The 22694-nt window shown below is 37.0% G+C and overlaps 6 protein-coding genes and 1 pseudogene across 7 annotated transcripts; 4 read left to right on the top strand and 3 right to left on the bottom strand.

The window, feature by feature from the left end:
* Positions 1-2306: 2306 nt before the first annotated feature.
* On the bottom strand, positions 2307-4984 carry LOC106306891 (annotated as a pseudogene).
* Positions 4985-5464: 480 nt separating this feature from the next.
* LOC106306892 (probable protein arginine N-methyltransferase 1.2) lies at positions 5465-7522 on the bottom strand. Its single transcript, XM_013743674.1, has 9 exons — positions 7276-7522; positions 7165-7175; positions 6934-7089; positions 6783-6846; positions 6562-6704; positions 6398-6485; positions 6204-6319; positions 5964-6114; positions 5465-5836 (listed from the first exon to the last, which is right to left on the bottom strand). Exons 1-9 carry the CDS (start codon positions 7424-7426, stop codon positions 5631-5633), a joined length of 1086 nt encoding a protein of 361 aa, XP_013599128.1. The 5' UTR covers positions 7427-7522; the 3' UTR covers positions 5465-5630.
* Positions 7523-8657: 1135 nt separating this feature from the next.
* Positions 8658-10102, top strand: LOC106304119 (phospholipase A2-beta). The gene is made up of 4 exons (XM_013740513.1): positions 8658-8874; positions 9033-9069; positions 9136-9255; positions 9632-10102. Exons 1-4 carry the CDS (start codon positions 8794-8796, stop codon positions 9829-9831), a joined length of 438 nt encoding a protein of 145 aa, XP_013595967.1. The 5' UTR covers positions 8658-8793; the 3' UTR covers positions 9832-10102.
* A 2062-nt stretch (positions 10103-12164) lies between these two features.
* Positions 12165-15955, top strand: LOC106306210. Its single transcript, XM_013742738.1, has 7 exons — positions 12165-12396; positions 12534-12666; positions 12792-12895; positions 12971-13142; positions 13227-13361; positions 13468-13690; positions 13769-15955. Exons 1-7 carry the CDS (start codon positions 12356-12358, stop codon positions 15718-15720), a joined length of 2760 nt encoding a protein of 919 aa, XP_013598192.1. The 5' UTR covers positions 12165-12355; the 3' UTR covers positions 15721-15955.
* A 40-nt stretch (positions 15956-15995) lies between these two features.
* On the bottom strand, positions 15996-17144 carry LOC106306211 (40S ribosomal protein S15a-5-like). The gene is made up of 3 exons (XM_013742739.1): positions 16935-17144; positions 16329-16489; positions 15996-16255 (listed from the first exon to the last, which is right to left on the bottom strand). The coding sequence occupies exons 1-3, from the start codon at positions 17062-17064 to the stop codon at positions 16157-16159; spliced, it is 390 nt and encodes a 129-aa protein (XP_013598193.1). The 5' UTR covers positions 17065-17144; the 3' UTR covers positions 15996-16156.
* A 99-nt stretch (positions 17145-17243) lies between these two features.
* On the top strand, positions 17244-18631 carry LOC106303665 (60S ribosomal protein L28-1-like). Of its 2 annotated transcripts, none has more exons than XM_013739964.1 (4): positions 17244-17324; positions 17426-17586; positions 17903-18066; positions 18330-18631. In XM_013739964.1, exons 2-4 carry the CDS (start codon positions 17439-17441, stop codon positions 18447-18449), a joined length of 432 nt encoding a protein of 143 aa, XP_013595418.1. In that variant the 5' UTR covers positions 17244-17324; positions 17426-17438; the 3' UTR covers positions 18450-18631. The 2 variants fall into 2 exon arrangements, with proteins under 2 accessions (XP_013595418.1, XP_013595419.1); XM_013739965.1 differs by having other exon boundaries at positions 17263-17324; positions 17422-17586; positions 18330-18624.
* Positions 18632-19932: 1301 nt separating this feature from the next.
* LOC106302328 lies at positions 19933-21140 on the top strand. Its single transcript, XM_013738861.1, has 3 exons — positions 19933-20766; positions 20849-20943; positions 21026-21140. The coding sequence occupies exons 1-3, from the start codon at positions 19933-19935 to the stop codon at positions 21138-21140; spliced, it is 1044 nt and encodes a 347-aa protein (XP_013594315.1).
* Positions 21141-22694: the final 1554 nt, after the last annotated feature.

Raw genomic sequence — 22694 nt, 5'->3', positions numbered from 1 at the left:
ATCTTCCCTACTACTACTCTATTTACAAATATAGATAACTTATTTTAGAGAGTCTATCAACAAATGGACGATCATCAATTTGCATGGATTCTATAGTACATTTGGAAAGGAATGAACAACAAAGCTTTTAGTAATGTAGACGTTGATTCTCAAGATACGTTAAAATTGGCCGAAACAGAGTCAACATTTTGGGCTAAAGCACAAGTGTTGAACACATAGAGGGTGGCACGACCTGTAGAGGTTACGACTATGCAGTCAATCCCAGGGCGTTGGTGTTTTTCAGATGGCTCTTGGAAAGAAAATGAGGTTTTTTCAGGACAAGGATGGTATAGTACATTGGAAAGTTTTGATGGTTTGATGGGGGCACGAAATGTAAGGGCTAGTTTGTCTCCCCTTCATTCAAAGATCGAGGCTTTGGTTTGGGCAATGGAGTGTATGAGGAACTTACGACAGGATCAGGTTACGTTTGCAACAGATTTCTCTTAAGTGGTGAAGATGGTTTCGGAACCAGAAGATTGACCAGCTTTTGCAAATTATTTGGAGGACATAAAGACCTTGAGAGAAAGTTTTCTTAGCTCGGAGATCATTCATGTACCAAGAACGCAGAATTCAAAGGCGGATAATTTAGCACTCAGTTCTAGGAAGCAATCATCTTTCGTCGTTCACATGGATGCCGAGTTACCAGTTTGATTTACAGGGTCATTTTGAGTCTGTTATAGATGATGACAAATGTATATATATCTTAATTCTCATTTCTCCTTATTTAATTAAGTTTAAGTAATATGATAATTTTAAAGTGATGATTCATCAGTCAAAATCATAAAAACATAACAAATAAATATATAATTCTTTAAATATATGTATATATATGCATATAACATATTGGATATCCGTTTATAAAAATTTTAGTATGTGTGATTTGTTGTTTTTTTACGGATATTGCATATTAGTATTTGCCTGTTTCGTAAAGTTATGGATATTAGGTTTTCGGTTCGAATTAAATCAAAAGTTATGGATATTTTGCCAAGTAAAACTACTAGAAGGACGAAAAAAAGGATTCTTATCTACTTGCTTGACTATGAGGACCACAAATAAGGATTCAAATTCTTAACTTGGTACGTAGTTTCTGCCAATAAATTCATTCTCAAGGAGCACTCATGCAAGTATCTAACTACTATATCCAATAATAATTGTATATGAAGTACATGGATGGTCCATCCAAATTAAAGGTCTTACTCAAATTAAAAATTTTGGGTTTTTTTTAAGCTAAAAATTTTTAAAAAACTTTTGGGCCATTTTTCTAAAGCTAAAAACTCTCAAAATATTTTGGGTCCTAAGCCCGGGCCGGGCCTGACGAAGTATCTCCACATTAATGAATACATACAGAAGATGGATTTTTCTCACACTAACTGAAAATATATGTTTGTGGTCTTTGCTTCAATTTCGTGAAGATAATTCGACTTCTTGTAGCCGTATCATTCATTCATTAATGACAAGATCAGGTATGGAGTACTTGTCTATGTACTCCGCAACACCAGTTTCTGTATTTAGGTCATTGGTTACTCAGAAACTTGTTAGCATTGGCATGTTGATACATATGCACTTCTTGTGGAACCATGTTGATATTCTGGTAGCAGCAGTGTGTGTTACTGGTGATAGTGATAAAGACCGTGGTAGTTGCGATCGTTGTTAAAATCTTTGGATACTTATAAGAAGTGAACCCTTCCTTTCTTCTTTTTTCCGCTTTCACATTGCTCCAACCCTTTATGTAGTGAGAGGCCTTACAGTTTTTCTTGTCAATAGGTTGGAATGTCGGTTGCGGAGATTGGAGAATTTGCTTTTGTTCTGCTAAGTCGTGTATCTAATCTTCACCTAATTGAGGTAAGCTCTTTGATTTATGGATCAAACTAAGCTTATATCAACCAGTCTGTGTGGTACAATAATAGCTAGCTCGCTTTCTGTGGAGTGATAAAAATGAAATGGTTTGTGTTTATTTGCATAGCAAACTGTACCTCCTACCTCTCGGGACAACTGCTTTAAGCTTGGTATGATCCATTTTTTTTTTTTTGAGTTATTGCATTTTAAGTTCAATGTTATTGTTTAGTAACTTATTCAAGTAAAGCTTGTTGCAGGTAACGACACCATTTCTAATCAAGTTGATACCAGCCGTTGTACATTTAGGAGTTTTCTTAAGGTGGTTCTCTCCGGATAGCTCAACCGAGGTAAAACACATAAATCATCGCTGCCTCTATGAATTTAACTCAAATTCAGCTTTTTGATTTTTCTTTCATCTGTATCAGATTGGTTTCAAAGGAGATTTGTATCGTTCAGAGAGTGCAAAGCTTATATCACAAATGATCCAAGGTTCTCTTCACGATTCTTTATGTTGTCTCAGTAGTAGACACGACACAACATCAAAGCCACATATGATCTCAACCTAGGCAAAGACGATGGATGGAGAACCGTCGATTGTGTTCCTGATGTATAGATATTTCTGAGATATCAAGACGAAGAGGAAACCTGTGGGAAATCTCTTGTAACAACAATTATAATTCGATTTTTTCATGCAAAAAAATCATTTGAACAACAAGATAAAGAACAAATAACGTCGCCCTTGGAAACATTAAGAACGGAAGGGAGCTTGCATCGAGAGTTACACACATTGCAAAATGGTCTACAAATAGAGGTGTTGGACACCACTTCTGCATTGTATCTTGTCTCTGGATTGTAGCTTGTCTCTGAACCTTTGTTGATATATGCGTGTTGATCTTCATAATTGTGCGCAATGTTTACTGATGAACCAGGCATGATATATGAGAAGTCTCCAAAAAGGCATGAAATATGCAAAACGACTTCACAATCATTGCATGTGTAGAAACCTCTCTTAGGATCCAATTTTGTTTCACATGCCTCACACCAATATTTTTCATCCACATTCATGTCTCCATATGACAAGAGAGGATGATCATCGTATCTCTTTTTCATTACCTTTTCAGGTAAAAGAGCACACTTGCCGTCCAATATATAGTCACACTCGTCACATCTAAATAAACCGTAGCGCGCCCCACATCTACTACAAAGCTTACCATTTGTATAACTAGAGGAGCAGTATAGAGGATGTGGATGGCTTTCGTGCTCAAGTGAATCTGAAATTGAAGCACATCTTACATCTAAAGTCACCACACCTCCAGATTCGTACCTGAAACCGGTGGAGTACTGACCACAAAGCCAACACCAGTGTGTAGCGTGAATGGCAGGTTGTTGCGCACGTGACGTTTCTTCCGTGGAAGGTTTGCACATTTTTCATGGAGAATGATACCGCATTGATGATGCTTGCAAATGTAGAATGGTTCTTAACCAATCTGAAAAACGCATGCCACGCATAGTGTGCTTTCAGATAGAGTCCTCCCATCCTTGTTGAATTGGAAGTTATGATCATGACTGAAATTTCTTATTGTGCTATCATCAATCACCTCGTAAGGTGCAATTTCCTCTTCTTATTCTGGTGTACATTCCCGTTCGACCATGTCCCATACGTCTTTGTCTGTTGCGCATCTTGCATGAACAGAAAAAGTAGGACACTTTGAGCAAGTATAAGCCCCATAAAATCCATCTACTTTTTTTACGCCAAACTCTGCATTTCCACTCTCCATGACCAAGAGATGCGCTGATCATGGCGATTTATATTGATGACACGCGGTAAATCAATACAATTCTGGTGGATCATGAAATTGCATTGAAGACAAAAGTAAGGGCTTCGATTACCTTGAGACCCACAAGCATTGCAACTGTAGTCAATGAGTCTTTGAACAAGATGAAGTTGATGTTCATGTGTCTTCATCTTGTTCATTGACTACAGTTGCAATGCTTGTGGGTCTCAAGGTAATCGAAGCTCTTACTTTTGTTTTCAATGCAATTTCATGATCCACCAGAATTGTATTGATTTACCGTGTGGTGGGTTTTTCATACAGTCTGCATATGCTGACATTACAAACATCACAGTGGTGAAGTTGGCGATGTTCTTGATCAAAATCCCTCCCGCAAAGAAGACACTTCTTGTCGGCTTAATCAGGGACTTCATCTCCACCAAGTGACTTGAGTGGGTGTTGGGGGTGAGAAGTGTGGTATGCTTCAGGACAATCTTCATGGATGACAAATTCTTGGCACTCTTGACATCTATAATGTAGAACTTCCGGTTTTATCTTTATCTTACACGCTTTGCAGATTATCAATTCAAACTCATAATGATGATATGAGAGTTTGAGTGTCCGTAGGAATTTACAGGAAGAACAAGTGGATTTGATCTCCTAGCACACACCATATCCAACTTGAAATCACATTTTGTACAACAATAACCAACATCCCAGAGTGGTTGATCTCTTTTAAGGGATTTGCGCAATCTTTATGGAACACATCATTAATACCACACCCCAGATCATTGCAACAGTACCCACCATAGATGTAAGCAAAGTAATATCTATCATCATGGAGTAATCTGCACACCTTGCACTGAGTAAGAACAAAGCGAGTGAAAGGTATCAAAGGATGCTGGTGAATTTGTGGAAACTCTACTCTTTCCATGCTGATTTGCTTCTTTCCATTATCGTGATGTGGCACCTCCTTTTCTTCTTCTGGAGTCCCATCATAGTCTAGGAGATGCTCGAGAACTTGTGGCAACTCTACTCTTTCCATGCTTATTTGCTTACTTCCATCATCGTGATAACCTGCTACCTCTTCTTCTTCTTCCATGGCGATTTTTTTTACTTCCATAATCCAAAAAGCTCTTCTCTTCTACGCTATTTTGAATCTGGTTTCTTGTTTTTCTTCAGAAGTGGTTTATCTTTTTCCACATTTTTATGCCTCCACCAACCACAAAAGGATTCTTATCCTATTGAGAGCGTATTGAAGTCTTATCCTATTGAGAGGATAGATATCTGTCACTCACAAACAATGTGTTGACTCCACCGCTCTGTGTCCGTTTGTGGAGAAACCATACATTCTTGGACAAGTAGATAAGACGAGGTACGTAGTGGGGTTCCTTCTCAAGAAGCACTCATGTAACTACTCTAACCATTTATAAACTTGTATATAATTTAGTCGGATGCAAATTATCTCCACAATAGTGAATACATACAAAAGATTATTTTTTAGAGTAAATGAAGCTTGGGGTAACAAGATCAGTTTCTGTATTTAGGTCGTTGGTTACTCAGAAACTGATGTTGTGAAGTACATACACAAGTCCAAATATGATATTGTTTCTCTGGTGAATCACCTTTGTAAAGTCTTGACTGATTGCATGCTTGCAGCAGGATCCTACCTAATGTTCTCAAAAATAACTTCATTCATTGCTTCACCAGTAAATGATAAGACTTCATACATCTTGACCTTTGATGGTCTTGCCTTTTCATTGTCTATTTATTGTGATTTGGGCTGATGCATATTTTGTTTCTAGGAACAGAGAGAGTCAGAGATAAACTTTTAATAGCATCAAGGAAAAAATTTGTTTCTGTTCTGAAACATTGTACCAAATGGAAACAATAGAACTACAGATGAGCATTGTCATTCTCAGCCTCAAGATGATGAATGAGACTTGTGGGAGATTGGATCTACTGCTTCCTTTAAGATAGCTTTTACCGCATTTTGTAGAGTTGGGTCCTTGAGATCTTGCAATGCTGGCCATTCAAAGAATAACTGAGCTCTATGTCCACATCTCTAGGATTCTTCTTGTTAGGTGCAATGGTCATGCTTCCTGTGATCATTTCACCCTCGCATATGGTTAACACATCTTCAAGGTATAGCACTGTTTGCTTCCAGTGTGTAGCCCTAGATTTTGGTCCTGGATTGTGTTTTGTGATTGTATCATGAGTTCCAAACATCAACAAAGAGGCTATTGCATCAAACATATCTTTTTCTGTTGTTTTGGAATATTGTATAATCAGAAACTTCGCAGGAAAGTGTGTTACCTGTTGAGAAACCAATCATCTTGTGGCACATAGTGAATGATACATCAAAGTAGGCTACAAGTGCATGAATATGATCATTCCGTTTTGCCACAAGCTTGAACGGAGCTGTAAAGGAAGCGTCTTCAGAAGCCATCTTAGAGATATCCATCGTCTTTAGAATAAAAAAAATTGAAGTTGTATTAGAAAAAATTAACTAAAGAGAGCTATCAATAAGTACTTAAGTATAAATCTTTACTCTACCTTGAGTAGCTTGCTATCAGTTACGATTTGGTTGCCATCAACTGTATCAACAAGAGGCTCCGTGATTGCTCTTCTCTTGATGCATGACATGTCAAACCCATACACGTCGTTCCAAACTGTATAGGAGACTGTAAACTAACGGAAACATATAGAATACTAGAAAAAAGTGACAAAGGTCTTTACTTCACACTCACATTCAACTTTGTCTTCTTTGTAATGAGCATCCTCTATGGCTGTAAGATAGAGAGAAGCTTTATCTGGTAGAACAATACCACCATCGACCTAACAACAGTCAAAAAAGCCAAAGCATAAAGCCAAATTATAACGAAGCCATCAAAGGAGAAAACTTTGAACTTACAAGCCATTTATTGCGAGCATACAAGACGGTGTCAAGCATGTTTTCATAAACAAGAAAGTAACCCATCCACTCAGAGATAATCACATCCACTTTAGGAACTGGAAGCTCGATTTCCTCAATCTTCCCTTTCAAAACCGTTATAACTACCCCAAAAATAACCAAACAGTTGTTAGTAACAAAGTTATTTATGAACACTTTACACATTTGTATCAGATTATTACCATCAGAAAACCCATTCGACTTGACGATCTCCTTCGCAGTGTCAGCCATTTGAGAACATTCAACCTATTCAAAGAATCATTTGTGTCAATCAAATGTATCCAAAAGCCTAATGTGATTAGTGGAGAAGAAGATAGTGTATTATATACATACAGCGTATACGTGAGCAGCTCCTGCTTTAGCACAGAAGAGAGACAAGATCCCTGTCCCAGCTCCAACATCAAGAACGATTTTGTCCTTGACAAGAAACTTGTTCTTGTAAATAACATCACGGTAACTCTTTGTCCTCACTACATCCTTCAACATTTCCTAATAACAAGACAAACACCACCGTCAAGATCATACAGAACAGAGTGTTTCGACTCAAACTGCAAAGACACTTACTTCATGAATACCTGCAAAACCAAATCAATTGGAAACAGAATTAACACTTTGCGGGGAAGAAAACAATGAGAGAAGCTTCAAGGATGAAAGTTTAAAGGGTTTTTTTTTTACCGAAATGGGAGTAAGAATCGAAGTAGTAATCGGCGCTGGTTATGTCATCAGCTACATCGGCATCGCACATTGTTTCATCGACGTCTTCAAAGGGTAACTTCGTGTGTTGATCAGAGCCTAGCTCGTTGTGGTTGTTCTTCGTAGCAGCCATTGCACAGAGAGAGAGAGAGAGAGAGAGAGAGAGAGAGAGAGAGAGAGAGGATTAGGGTTTTGGAGACGAGATTTGAATCGGAAAGGGCCGCCTAGGGTTTTAGGGAGACAACGTTTATGTTCACGGTTACTTAACCGTCGGTCTGATTTAATTGAAAGCCATACCGGTCTAATTTATTATAGTGATTGAATTATACCGATCCGGTTCAGCTAATTTAATTCGAAACGTATTTTATTTGGGTTGACTCGAGAGAATCTATCTATCTATATATATAAAAATATGTCACGTCATCAATTCGTGCGTTATGGAAGTTACACGTGTTCCATTTTATATTTGGAGCCAAAAATAAAACAAAAAGCTGTTACGGGTAATTGAACCCAGCACTGATAATTTTTCTTAGAACCAATAGGCTAAAGTCACTTTTTATAAATATGTGACCGCAAAAATACTTATTATCGTGTTGGCTGGAAGTCCATGCTTCTTCTGTTTGTGGGCAGGGCCGACACTGAACTGACGTCAAGATGAAAATTATGAAGTTAAAAGTTTTGCTCCAAACAGTTTTGCAATGTTTCCAGCCTTTATAACTTGATGCATATAATATATATCAAAATACATTTGTTGTACACGCTTTTATTAGTTTTGCTTTTAAAAAATGTATTTGCAGTTATAAATATTTTGTGTCAGTGAAGTAATGGTTGAAAAACCTCTATACATATGTCATTTTAAAATAACACTCAACTTCTATATATAGTCAAACATATATCCATGTTATATTCTAGACTAAATATTTTCTCTTTTAAAAATATAGAAAATAGTTTTTTTAGTCTACAAGCAAATGTTGTAGAGCAAGTATGCATTATACAAAATAATATATATTTAAAATCCATACACAAAAACATAAAAGTTGTTATAGGCCTCTTTCTGACACATGCACACTCCACTATGATTATGAGTTGATATTGGCATCAAACTTTATCACAAATCCACATTTGTACATCTATAATTATGAGTTGGACAATTAGTTAATTTGATACAATACCAAAGCAAGAATAATCGAAAAACAACTATACCACCGCATACTAATAAGTAACACATAACAGATAACTAAATTCTTGAATCTTAAAACAAATTTCAACTCAAGCATTTAGTGAATATCAAATTAACGAATATCCCGCCCGTAGGCCGACCTAGTATTTTTAAAAATAATTTTTATTTGGTATGAATCAAGGAAGGAGGAAGAAGACCGATGAGATCGAAACCTTAGCGAAGAAGACAAAAGGACACGGTAAATCACATCCAGAAGCTTCTTCCTACAGTACTCTTACTAAGCAATCGCCTAAAGAGATACAGAGAGAGAGAGAGAGACGATGATGGTTCGTTCCGCTTCGACGCGTTTCGCAGGAGCTTTCTTCCTTGTCATCTTCCTCGTCGATCTCGTTCGCTGCGAGGTTTGACCTTTCTTTCCTTTATACGAATATGAGTTTCTATAATTAGACAAAAGCAATCGCATTGTGGTAGAATCAGCTTGGAATCCGATAGCTCAGATTCCACAAAGATTTGGTCATTCAGTTCACTAATGAGTTTTTGTTGAATCAAATTGTGACAGGAGTGCACCAGAACCTGCATTGCACAGAATTGTGACAGTAAGTGTTTCCCTTGTGGAACCTTTTCTTTTTGCGTTTTAGCTTCTCACTTGCGTTTGTTTACAGCACTTTCTATACGATATGGGAAGTATTGTGGGATTGGACACTCTGGATGTCCCGGTGAGGAGCCTTGTGATGATCTTGATGCTTGTTGTATGGTCCATGACAGTTGCGTTGAGGCCAAAGGTAATTGTTTTAATTGTGAGAAGAATGATATGCCCTCTATGTATATACAGATTATGTATGAAAGTAAATGGGTAGACCTTTGATCTGAGAATGTAGCTAGTCTGATTTATTTGATAGGATATCTGAGTGTGATTATCGTTTAAGGCCATTAGGTTCAGGTGATTCTACTGCTTTAGGGATCTTCTTGCTTTCGTCATATGAAGAGACTGTCTTCAGTGGTCTCAGTTTAGTGATCTTGAAACATACTACCGTGATCCATTCTTTTTTAAGCTGTACTTTTTAGGAACCGCAAATGCTGAACCTTATAGTCTTGACTCTCGAGTTGACACGCTTTACATTCTGAAACCTCTGGTTATTTGTTTCCCCATTTTGGCAGGTATGACTAACATAAGCTGCCATAAGAAGTTCCAGAAATGCGTAAACAGGCTAAGCAAATCGATAAAACAATCCAAAAACATAAAGGTTGGTTTTTCAAAACAGTGCCCTTACTCGGTAGTCATACCAACGGTGAATCAAGGAATGGATATCGGCATTATGTTCAGTCAGCTAGGCAATGATATGAGAACAGAACTCTGAGTTTTAGAAGGCATCACATTGGTCATTGGTAGTTTTAGAAGATTCTTTGGTGGTGGTGATTACTGGTAACTATTTCCACTGCAAGTCTCAGCTATCTTGGCTTAATTCAAGTTCCGCTGAATGATTTTAAGATGTTATTCTTGTATACTATAAGGCACTATGTGATTTGCTAGTTTTGGTCAGAAAGTCTTTCTATTCTTATTTTCAAATTATGAATTATGATCCTGCTGATACCTACATTTCTCAAAGCATTGGTCATATGTCTTATCTTTTCTCTAAGTGTAATCATGCCATCCCTTCTTGCTTCTTATATCCTCTCTAAATAGTAATGCTCATCGCCTCTATTTCTTTTTCTTCCAATCTCATTTTGATTTTCGTTGATTGGTCTTGAATTAATGAATTGTACACACGCTTCAGAATTTGATATTAGTTCTTGCGTAACAAGAGTATTCAAGCTCTCTCTTGGTCGCCATAAATAGTTTTAGAAACTTCTAATACATAAAAATCCATACAAATCCCTTTGATGCTGTTTGCGATTTTTGCTTTTCTTTTCAGTTAATATTTTTATCATTTCGCATTTACAAGCTCCAAACATGTACAATCAACGTATGAGGACCGGTAATCGTCAAACTTTTCTGTCTACAAGTTACAACTTCAACCATGACATGACATGTTGCCTATACCTGACCTAACGTTTACAACAATGACATGTTGACAATTGACATTCCGTAACCTAACGGTGTTATACATACGTCAATAATTTGCGTATAATTTACCTGGTTTGAAAAAATAAGGTATGTAATTTTAAAAAGAGTCAATGTGCCAGATATATAATGTGAATGCATCTCTGATCAGAACTGCTCGGTATTGGAATATGAGCTAACTTTTCTTACTAGGATTGGGCATTTTGGTTTTGGTTTTGGTTCTGTTTGTGTTCAGTTTTTTTTTTTTTGGTTTATGGTTTTCGATTTTAGAGATTTGGGATCCGTTCGGGTATTTATGATATTCGGTTTGCTTTTGGTTCAATTTTTCGTTTTGGTTCGGTTTAGATAAGGATGTTGGAGAATTGTTAATATCCGAGAATATTTTAGATCCAATTTGGTTTTGGTTAATTTGGGTAAAGTTTTCAAATAATTTAGTAATTTCAGAACTTTTGGATACAATATCATATAATTTAAATGATTTTGTATAAAAAATTATTCAGATAATTTAACTTTTCAGTTTATAAATAGTTTTTTTAGGATATTTTGTTATTTCAAAATTAAATATATATATATATATATATATAATATATTTTAAGGTATATCAATAAATTATATAAATTAGTCAAAAATAAAAACGAATTTAAAATATATGTGATTAAATAAATGATTAAAATTAATAATAATAAGAATTATCAAAAATATAAATAATTAAAAACGAATTTCTATTAAACATATAATTGACTATAGATAAATATAATAATATTTTCAAAAGTAAAACATGTTTTAAAACATAAGATAGTTCTTAGATATATTATCTTGTTATCTGAAAATAAAGCATGTTATAGAACATAAAATAATTCTTAGATATATTATGTTGTTATCTGAAAATAATATTTCTAATATGTGAATTTTTAAAATTTAACACAACAATAAGCATATATATATATATATAGATATATATATTTTTGATAAAAACTAATGAATATATATTAATAATATTTTATTTATATGTTTTGTTTTTATCAGAAATTTTTTTTTTTATTATAAATTATAAAGTTTAATGTTTGATTTATCTTTTTAAAAACATAATTAATAATTTATTATGTTGGTTTTGATTTAATAGTTATAAACATGTAAATATCTATAAGAACACTATGCCCGCATGTACGGGCAGAACACTTAGTATCTCTATAATTAAAAAAAAATAAAACTGAACCGAAAACTAAAACCAAAACTGAACTGAAACCAAAACCACCGAATTTCTAAAATATAGTTTATATACCTTAAAATATATTATAATAGTATTGATAGATATGATCTGTTTGAATATTTAAAAAATCCTGTACGCTTTCAATTTACGTTTCTGGTTCGGTACAGCTCGGTTCTTCGGTTCCCGGTAGATATGCAAAGGCCTATATCCTACCCAAAATGCTAAGTGCCAGTAAAATCATTTAGCATATGAAAAGGGTTAAATAGGTCCGATTAAAAACTTGATTAGTCGAGGAATTGGAACTTTCCGATTCCTTTCTTGATTTTATAATTTTATTACACGGGTTCTCTCTTTACACGTCGTTGACAAAACATATACTATATATTAATGGCATTGTCCAACCTAAGAGCAATATTCTATTCTATTCTCATCTTCCTCTCCCCCTCCTCTAAAATCAACATTATACGTTTCTTCTGGGTTTGTCCCCTTCGAAAATTCCAAACCCTAGTTTCGCCCTTCTTTCTTTTCGCCAGATTCGAACCAGACGGTCGAACGAACGGTTTCCGATCTTCGTCTTTTTTGTTTTTTTTTTGTTGCTAAGCTTATTTCCATGAAGAAGGTTCTTCATCGAGGCTTTAAGCCTGCTAAATGGTAAAATTCGATTCCTCTTATTTGATTCTGCTATGATTCTAGCTTTTGTTGTTTAGGATTCAAACCGGAGGAACTGAGTCTTTGGGTGTTACTGTTTCATCCCTTCTTATGTTGATTTTTTATATGTGTGTGTGTAGCAAAACAGCTTTACAAATGGCGAATTCACGCCTGAAGATCCTCAAGAACAAAAAGGAGATTCAGATCAAACAGCTGAGACGAGAGTTAGCTCAATTGCTCGAAGCTGGGAACACCCCAACCGCTAGAATTCGGGTAAGAACAACTTTTAATCTTGCATTTCAATCATGTTGTGTATTGATCACATTGTGAATGTGTGTTTTGGTTTCACTCATGTTGTTTGTTGATGAGATTGTGAATGTGGGTTGGTTATGTTTCAGGTGGAACATGTGGTGAGGGAAGAGAAGACAGTGGCTGCTTATGAATTCATTGGGATCTACTGCGAGCTTATTGTTGTTCGTTTAGGTGTTATCGAGTCTCAAAAGTAAGCATAACTTTACTCCTTTTTTGTTGTTGTTCTGTGTATAATGTACTGATCGTTTGTGATATTTACTTACAGGAACTGCCCCATTGATCTGAAAGAAGCGGTTGCCAGCGTCTTATTTGCTTCCCAGAGGTTATCAGATGTCCCTGAGCTCTCAGAGATCGTTAAGCAATTCACTACCAAGTACGGGAAGGATTTTGCTACTTCTGCTATTGAGCTGCGTCCAGATTCTGGTGTCAGTCGCCTGGTAAGTGGTTGCATCCTGTTCCTTTGTGCTTATTTTGTATTATTAAGAAGCGTTTCTTGATTATGATCTTGTTTATGTTTCTAGCTGGTGGATAAATTGTCTGTCAAAGCCCCTGATGGTCCAACAAAGGTCAAGATTTTGACGGAGATAGCTGAGGAGCATAATGTTGTATGGGAGGCAAAGTCTTTTGTTGAACCGGATCCAAGAGACCAGTTGTTGGTAAGTAATTATAACAATAACATGTCTGTAGTGTTAATGCATGATTGTTTTCATCTATCTGTTAACAATAACAATGACTTTTTACTTTACTTGTGCTGTGTTTTAGAGTGGAGCAAGCTCGTTTCAGTCAGCGAGTAGTGTAAACGTTGTGGATTCCTCTAGAATCCCAGCTCCAGCTCATGTCAATGTTCAGTATGGAACAAGTGAAAGGCAACATTCATCAGAAAACTCTTATTATGCAAGTGATGGACGATCTTCAAGCCGTACCAACAATGTTACTTCTGGGACGGCTAATGACTATCATCATCATCCAAATGCAAGACCTTCTCGTAAGTGGTTTCCTTCCTGCTGTTTCTGTTTTTGTTTCTTGACATGAATCATTCAAAGAAGTTGGTTTTGTTTGACAGGGTCTAGGCCTGATGAAGGAGAAACTAGAAATCAAAATCATGGCGAAAGTAAGCAAAGGTGGGAAACAGAGTTTGTTGATTCGACAGATGCTGCACGTGCTGCTGCTGAAGCCGCTGAGAGAGCAAGTTTCGCTGCTAGAGCGGCTGCTGAGCTTTCTAGCAAAGAAAGGATGACGAGGCAGAATTCAACAGAGTCGCATATGTCCTCTGCATCTGTCAATTTCAGAAACGAGCCTTCACATAGACGTGACAGATCGAATGTTTCTGAAGATCATTCATCTCCAAGACACAATGTTAGGATGCAGCATGAAGGTATGGACAGAACCCAGCAAGACAGATATGGTAGGGGAAAGGAACCTGAGAATCCTCCTGTAGTTCAGCCATCAGAGAGACATTACCTGAATAATAACTCGAGAAAGAGTGGTTCCTTTGGTAAAACAGGTAGAGAGAAGCAACAAAGCGAGGATGAGGAGACAGATTTAAATGTTGGTTACTCGGAAGATGTTCACCTCAGGAAGCAGGCAAGCAGGGCTTCATCTCATTCACATTCAAGCAATTGTTCTGATGAGCATGTCATTGACTCAGATTATATGAAGTCACCAAAAGCCGTGGAGGAGAACATTTTTGCCACTGAATATGATCACCAATCTCAGGGAAGCTTTAAAGATAAAGATGTCCATGATCATGGACATGATGATGTTGCTGGTACTTTTGATGATTATAGCTCCTTTTTTGATAAACCTAAATTTGATGCTGAAGATGATGACTATGATCATGGAGTGGGATTCTCATTGCTTGGCAGCAAAGCACCTAACCTTACCTCAACACCAGCGGCTTCCTGGAGCTTCAAAAGTGACCATAGTAAGTCTCATGGAAATCACAGCTCAAGCTCACAAGTCTTCCAAGAGAGCCCATTGTTTGATGATGTCCCTACAAGTCCTCCTGCTTCTTACCATGAGCCAGATCGCCATGCTAAGTTTGACAACTATGATCCAAATTCAGAAAGCGAAGATGATCAGCCGAGACACAGAGGTAAAGTTGATGAAACGGTGAATCTGACATCTCATCGATCTCAGAAGTTTGAAGTCTCTGATCCTGTGGGACATGAGTTTTTCCCTGTCGAGACAGATGAACATAAAGATGATTCAAGGACAAGGGAAGACTCAGATTCTGAGGCAGATGCTCAGACTGGTCTGAGTTTTAAACCTTTGGTCGGTGGATTCAGGAACAAAAAGACACTCCCACCATACAGAATGAGTCTGGCAAGTAACGAGACATCGTCCAAGTCTGGAAAGGAACATAATGGAACTGATGATGCTGGCAAGTCGGTGCCTACTCCTAGAAGTAGCAGAAAAGCAAGCATCAGCGAGAAGAGACCAAGCTCTATACCACCACAACCATCTTCTAGTGATGATGATGACTCAGAGATCCAACTTCGTTCAAGAAAACCAGAAACAAAACCTCAAACCTCATATCGTGATTCCCGTTTCAGCCATGATGACTCAGAGGAAGAACTTCCAGCACGAGCTTTTGTCAGAAGTCAAGAGAAGACTCATAAGCCAACAACGAGAGTAAGAGATCAAAATAGATCAAACTTTAAGATCCCAGCTTCAGCCTGGTATGAAGATGATGAAGAAGAAGTCGAAAGAGTCAGTGCCAAGCCAGCTAAAATAACCGGGGTCTCTCTAAGGACAAAGGAACAAGTGAAAGCTCATGAGAAGCGTTCATTTCCAGTTACACCAACGAGAACCAACACAGAGTCTCATGACCAGCCATCTCCAAAATCAACTTCAGGACAAAAGACAGTTTCAAGCTCTGTTCCACCAACTGTAAAATCACCAGATCCAGAAACTCCGTCAAGGGAGAGAGCTAGTCATGTTCATCCCAACCTCCCGGATTGTGATGATATCTTTGCAAGGCTTGGCGCTCTTCGTACTCCTAATCGCCGCTGAATATGCCCATCCTCCGTCTGTTGATACATTTACTCTTGTCACAAAGATCACTCTAAACTCATTCCTTACTCTGACCGAAGTTGATATTCTTACCCATTATACAGATTGAAGCAGTGGTGTGATAATACTTGGTTCTTTTCTTCTTCTTTTTGACCTTTTTGGTGTTTACTCTGACTGAATTTTATTTTCACACACATTATACAGATTGAAGCGTTGGTGTGACTATGCTTGTTTATTTCTTTTTGCCTATATTACTTTTGGTGCTTATTAGCAAAATAGGAAGCTAGAGATATTATAGAACAATGGAAACCTTGTCAACAGATTAAAGTTTTGTTCTATATTTTTGACATTTTGCGCAAAGTACAAGTGCAAGAAACAAACAAGTAAGCCAGACAAATGATACGTTCTCTCAGATTTTGAACCTCTTGCCGGCAATTTAATAGAAGAAACCTAGGACCTGACCACCAACATTCCTCTTGATAGCCTCTTCATGGTCCAAAATGCCATCAGGAGTGGTAACCACAACATAACCCCACTGCATATAACATAACACAAGGTTAAATTAGTGGTACTGTAAGATAAGCATAATCAAGGGGGAAAAAAGAAACCTGCTGGGTTGGAAGAGTGCGTTCAGTGTATTGGTCAATCTCTTTAGCCTTGAGGTCTTGCCGATAAGTGAGAGCTTTGCAATCATTAACCCTTCCTTGAAGGTCAACAGTTATTCTTCCAACTCTGTGCGGATCATGGACTTGATAGTTCTTGATGTAACCTGTACATACATAAACATTACAGTTTCTGAAAGTAACAAATAAAAATATTCAAAACATGAGCCACAAATCTTGACTTAGGATGCTCAAAACAAGATCAAGTAAAACATAAAAGCAAATCGGAACAAGCCTTTTTCAGACAATTAAAAACATAAACTTTCAATTGTCTGCAAATTCACTTCCAAACCAAGAACAAAAGATCATCTTTTAACATTGGGAGATCACACACAAGGGAATGCTTCAGATATGGGTCATCTCAAGGACTAACAAAGAGGGGCGCTCTCATAAGTTAGATGAGCAAAGTAATCATAGAGAAGCAGAATCACATCACCACAACAACCAAGTGAAGTCAATGTCTGATGTCTGATGTCTGATGAATCTAAAACAAGAATATGGATCAAGACCCAAATGGCCCAGAAGAAAGAAGCACAAGTAAAAATGTCAGACCTTTCTCCTTCATGATTCTGAGGAAGGAAGACATAACGGTAGAGACAGGCTTCAATTCCACAGAAGCTTTCCCACGCTTTTCAGCATTCACGATCGTTCTCAACGCGTCGTTCAATATCCTCCTCCCCATCTCTCTCTCTCTAACAGAAGTTTCTATAGAAGAAATGAATCGAAAGATCTAAAACCCTTCTCAACTTTGATAGAACAAATGTTTGCGATTTTATCAGTATATATTTAATAATGTTTAGGGGTAATTTAGACTTTTCGTTTAAATTAGGGTTTTGTTTTCCGGAGGTGATATATATAAATCGTTTTGAATCCCAAAAGCTTCGGCATAATCACCATTAAACTCTCTCTCTCTCTCTCTCTCTCTCTCTCTGAACTTTCACGGTGAGCGTTTAGATCCAATCTCAATTGTACATTGATCTGTTCTTGTCTGTATTGTTGATTTAGTTATTCGTTTATATTTCGATTGGTTTGGTGTTAGTTAGGTACGTTTTGGAAATGGCGACAGTACCAGGACAATTGATATGGGAGATCGTTAAGACCAACAACTGTTTCTTGGTCAAACAGTTCGGAAGAGGCAACGCCAAGGTTCAGTTCAGCAAAGAGAAGAACAATCTCTGCAACCTTAACTCCTACAAGCACTCTGGTAAAGATCCATTCATCTTTTGCTCTCTTGTCTATCGATTGGATATTACTGGTATTGGAACTGAACTTGTTGTTTTGTTTAGTGTATGTATGGTCGTGTCTGTCTGAATTAGAAATGTGGCTACTTTATATTAAAATTGGAAGGTTCACATAAAAATATGATTACTACTTATTTACTAAAAATATACGTGTGACTGAAATTTGAAAAAAAAAATTAAAAACTTTTTGTTTAGTGTCTAAGGATTTATTATCTGATACAAATTTTGAGTTGGGTGCTTGAGCTGGACTAATGTCTCAATCTTTTGTCTTGGGTTCAGGTCTTGCAAACAAGAAGACAGTGACCATCCAGCCAGCTGACAAGGAACAAGGTGTTGTTTTGGCCACCACCAAGACCAAGAAGCAGAACAAGCCTAAGGTCTCTGTCAACAAGTCTATCCTTAAGAAGGAATTCCCCAGGATGTCCAAGGCTGTCGCTAACCAGGTAATTTTGTATCTCAACTAGTTTCTATGTCTGTTGTGCTAATAGGTTGCTGTTTCTAGTTATTGGTTATTTACAATTGTTCTTTGTTCTACTTGTCTTCTTGTGAGTGGAGATTTCATGTGTATATGTAATGGTAACATGGCTTGATAGTAGAGGTGATGATAACTTTTGTGTCATATAGACATTTAATAATGCCTACTTGTAGTGGCTTTACATGTGTTCATTTTGTCATAATTGGGTTAATTTGTGTGAAAATGATTCAGGTGGTTGACAACTACTACAGGCCAGACTTGAAGAAATTCGCTCTTGCTAGACTCAGTGTCATCAGCAAAAGCATTAGGGTTGCCAAGTCCGGTGCCAAGCAAAGAAACCGTCAAGCTTAAGCCTTTTTGAAGTACTGAAGAGGTTTATTAAGTTGTTTTTTGTTCAAGTCGAACCTTAACACTATGCTATGCTTATCCTTTTCAAAAGAAGTTAGAACTTTTTTTATTTATTATGCTTTTGGTTTCTGGTGTGCTTGTGTTGGATCTTTTTTTTATCAAATCAAGGATTTGATCATGTGATATATTTATTCTGTTTGACTGAGAACGAAATATCCATGAAGCTCATTTAGGAGATAACTTCTGTGAGATTAACTGTGGTCTTCTCCTTCACATTCCTTCCACACACGAATAGCAAGACAACCTTATAGAACTAAATTACAATAAAACAGCAGACGAAAAAAGACAAGTGTAAAGAGGGGTTTTGATCAACTTTCTATTTGTTTCTTTGTGTGTTTAGCTTCCGCAAGAGAGACAATCTTCACGGTTTGTCAAAGAGCAAACCATCTGTGCCATCTTCGTCTAATCGTCTTTTTCTTCTGTTACATCAGTCCAGGGGAATGTCAACTTGGCTGACTAAAATAACTTCACTGACACATAAAAGTGTTGGGTATTTTACCTTTAGCATTGCTGTAAACTTTATTGCATCTGCTGCAGCACGTGATCTCAAGTAGTACATCCCCGTTTTCAAACCCTTTCAATATTCACAAACAAAATTCAATTTTGTGAGCCTGAGATTATTGCAAAAAGCTGCTCAGACCAGAAGAACAGAGCTACTTTGAAAGGTCGATTCAAAAGTTTACCTCAGGGGAATCAAATCAAATGGCATTCCAAGAAGAACAAATGCATCTGCAAGACCTTGTACACCAATACCGATAGGCCTGCCTATGACGCATGTTTGAAGTTTTGGCGGTTGGCATTCCAAGAAGAATAAATGCATCTGCATCCACAGGATACTGATTCACATCAATTATCTTATTGAGATTAACAGTAACGGTTGCAGTAACCTGAAGAAACAGAATATAAATTTTTTTTTTTAAATCAACATCAAATTACAGTAACGGTTGCAGCAAACTTATCAAAATAAATTTAAGTAATTAAACGCTGACCTCCTGCTGCTAGTTTCTCGAAATCAAAGTAACGATTCTTCGTAAGACATGTCCAGAGTTATGCACCAAGTGACAAAGTAAAATCAATCAGCACTGAAACACCTTTTTCAACTCACCTTCTCCCTAACGAATCGGAAAAAAAAAAAATAAAGATGACAGACGAGCAGTTGTATATACGAAGAGGCAAAAGGGAAGGCAGTTGTATATACGAAGGCAAAAATAATAAAGATGACAGACGACCAGTGAATTTGGGGAAAGTAAACTACACTAATTAACTAGTCTTTGATTACAGTAAACGAAACTATTGAAAAGCAGTTGTATATACGAAGAGGCAAAAGGAACATAATCGCTACTATATATAAAGAAACAAAGCTAAGTGACAAGATTATTCGAACACAAAATAAGAAGAAAATAAGTACTTGAAAAGCGACAAAGAGATGAATTTGAGACTATATCTAAAAGAGTTTGAAAGAAAATTCGATATGGAAAAAGCGGTATGTAACCATGGCTTCTTCATGATGGCTCCAAACGTGTGGGACCCCAAATCTAAGTCACTAACTCGACCTTTGACCCTTTCAAATTCCTCTTCTGTCAGTGTGACAATCTCTCACCCTCGCACTCTCTCTTTTCTTGTGATCCAAGTTCACGGCATCAACAATGTCTCAAGGGTCGACGAAGAACTCATCTTGCAACAAGTGGGAAGGATGCTGAGAATATCAGCTGAGGACGATCGTGACGTGACCGAGTTCCAACAACTTCATGAGGATGCAAAGAAGTATGGTTTCGGTCGAATTTTCCGCTCCCCCTTTCTCTTTGAAGATATGGTGAAATCCATCTTGTTGTCTAACATTACTTGGGAGAGGACACTAGGTATGGCTTCTAGCCTCTGCATATTGCAATCTAAGCTAGCTGACGGAACCGTTAGTAGTCAAACTAATAAAAAAAGGAAACGAGTAGTCAAAGCAAGGAAAGAAACAAGTGGAAACTTCCCTAGTGCCAAGGAAATAGCTAGCCTTGACAAAGAGTTGATAAACGAGCACTGTAAACTCGGGTATAGAGCAAATTGGATCGTTAAATTAGCAAAGATGGTCGAAAGCGGGAAACTCAATCTTGAAGAGATGGAAAGTAGAGATATGAAAGCAGAAGAAGTGTCTGAGAAACTGAAAAAATTGAAAGGCTTTGGTCCTTTTTTAACTGCAACAGTGCTTATGTGTATTGGATATTACCACCTTGTTCCATCAGATACGGAGACCCTAAGACTCTTCCGAGAGGTATATATTTATATATATATTTCTTAATTCTGTTTATAAGTTATATTTCATTGATTAATCTAATCTAATGTTGTGTTTGGAGGTGCATGTAAATGTGGAATGTTCGAAAGAGACGCTAGAGACAGCAGCACAATCCTTTTACGACAGATTCTCTCCATTCCAGTCTTTAGCCTACTGGTTTGCTTCTAGTATTTTGAATTTTTAAATCATATTCAGTTTCTTTTATATTTATATATATGCTTCTTCTTACGCTTTATAGGTTTGACCTAATCCAAAACTATGAAACAAAACTTGGCAAGCTTAGCGAGTTGAATCAGCTTGACTACAAGAGTGTTAGCGGATGCTCTCACATGAAGCAACTCAAGGCAGACTAGATGAATATCTCTCTCTCTAAAAAAAAACTCGTTTTTCTTATTATTTAAGTAGTTTGGGTTCAATTTATTTTATGTTTTATTTTTTTTCTTCTGGATTTTTGGCTTTTTGTGTTCTACATTACAGCTTGTAATATTTCATGACCTGAGAATTAAATATGGGAGAAAGGCTCTGCGAATTAAATATGGGAGAAAAGCTCTCTTATGTGGTGTGTTGTCTCTGCAACGAAACTATCTGTTACTGAAGATCATATGTTTGTCCCTATTTATGTGTTGTTTTTACGCTTTAGCTGTCCATCGCTTTTAAAGCTAAACAATCCAAAATACGGTGACTTGACAACCAATCCTTGGAACTTTTTTTTTCATTTTTCACATTTCCAAACTAATGCTCAAAGGTTTCTTATGTTCCTACGACGTTCTTTGCCATTTATCAGGTGCAATGTAACATATACGGTTCCAAATCTTCCAAGTGTGTATGAAAATGATTTCTTGATTTTCTTCAACTCTGCATAAGTGTACTGTTTTAGCAATACCTTAAATACAACGACATTATTATTGTCCTTCTTATTCTTCGTCTTAGATTGACGCATGAGGACAATGATGAAAGTCGCCAGCCCAGCTGCGGAACCGGAACCAATGGCTATGAGGATGATCGCCAGAGCATGTAAAGCTATTGGACTTTTTTGTTTTTTGTAAAAGGAAGCTATTGCTATTGGACATTTATTAGATCCGGAGAGATTTCCCCTGGAATCTCATTAAGCTTGAGAATCTCAATACCACTCAGACCAACCTCGAAATACTGTAGATTTTCCTTGTTTTGAGGATGCAAGTCAAGTCGTAGATTAGGTCTCTTTCCACTTTTGCGGGGTAAAAATGTTTTGAAGTCTAGATACATCGGAAGCATCGGGCAACCGCTCAAGTTTCTAAAGTCGGTTTCAGCCTTGGCAGTCTTGTTACCGATGTAGATTGAGAACCTCAGCAAGGCTGCTGCCTTCGCTGTACTGTCACAGAAATGAAGCCTAACAAGGTAGTTGAATCCAGCGTCCACTGCGAAGAGCCATGTCAAACCAAAATCCGGGTTTTGCTTAGGGTACTTCTCGTTATAAATTACGCGATAGGCCCCGTACATGGCCTTAGGCGCTACCCAGTCCGGCGTTTTCTTAGTATAATTGATATATTCCTGTACAAAAGCATCTACCCTACCAATCATTCCGTTACCAAACAATTCTATTTTTTTGTATGGCTTCAGAATCGGAATGCTATTGAAGTTAACCTTGATTTTGGGCTATGCTTAATTATGGACCAATAAACTTTTAATTGGACTAAACCCAAAATTAAGCTTAAATTCTAGAATCTTTCTAGAATTATCATCACCTCCTCAAATAGAAAAATATCTAGATATTGTAGTAGAAAAATCTAGAGAATAAAGAAAAATCTAGGAAGTAAGGAGGTTGTAATAGAACCATCTAGATATTTGTAATAGAGTTTAGGAGGCTATAAATACCTCTTCATCCTCTCATTTGTAAAAACACAAGAAGTTGAACAAGTAAAGTATAA

Source organism: Brassica oleracea, chromosome C7, assembly GCF_000695525.1.
Source record: "Brassica oleracea var. oleracea cultivar TO1000 chromosome C7, BOL, whole genome shotgun sequence".
Classification (NCBI taxonomy): Eukaryota; Viridiplantae; Streptophyta; class Magnoliopsida; order Brassicales; family Brassicaceae; genus Brassica; species Brassica oleracea.
Note: the sequence above shows the minus strand (reverse complement) of the source record. Positions and strands in the feature narration are given on the sequence as shown.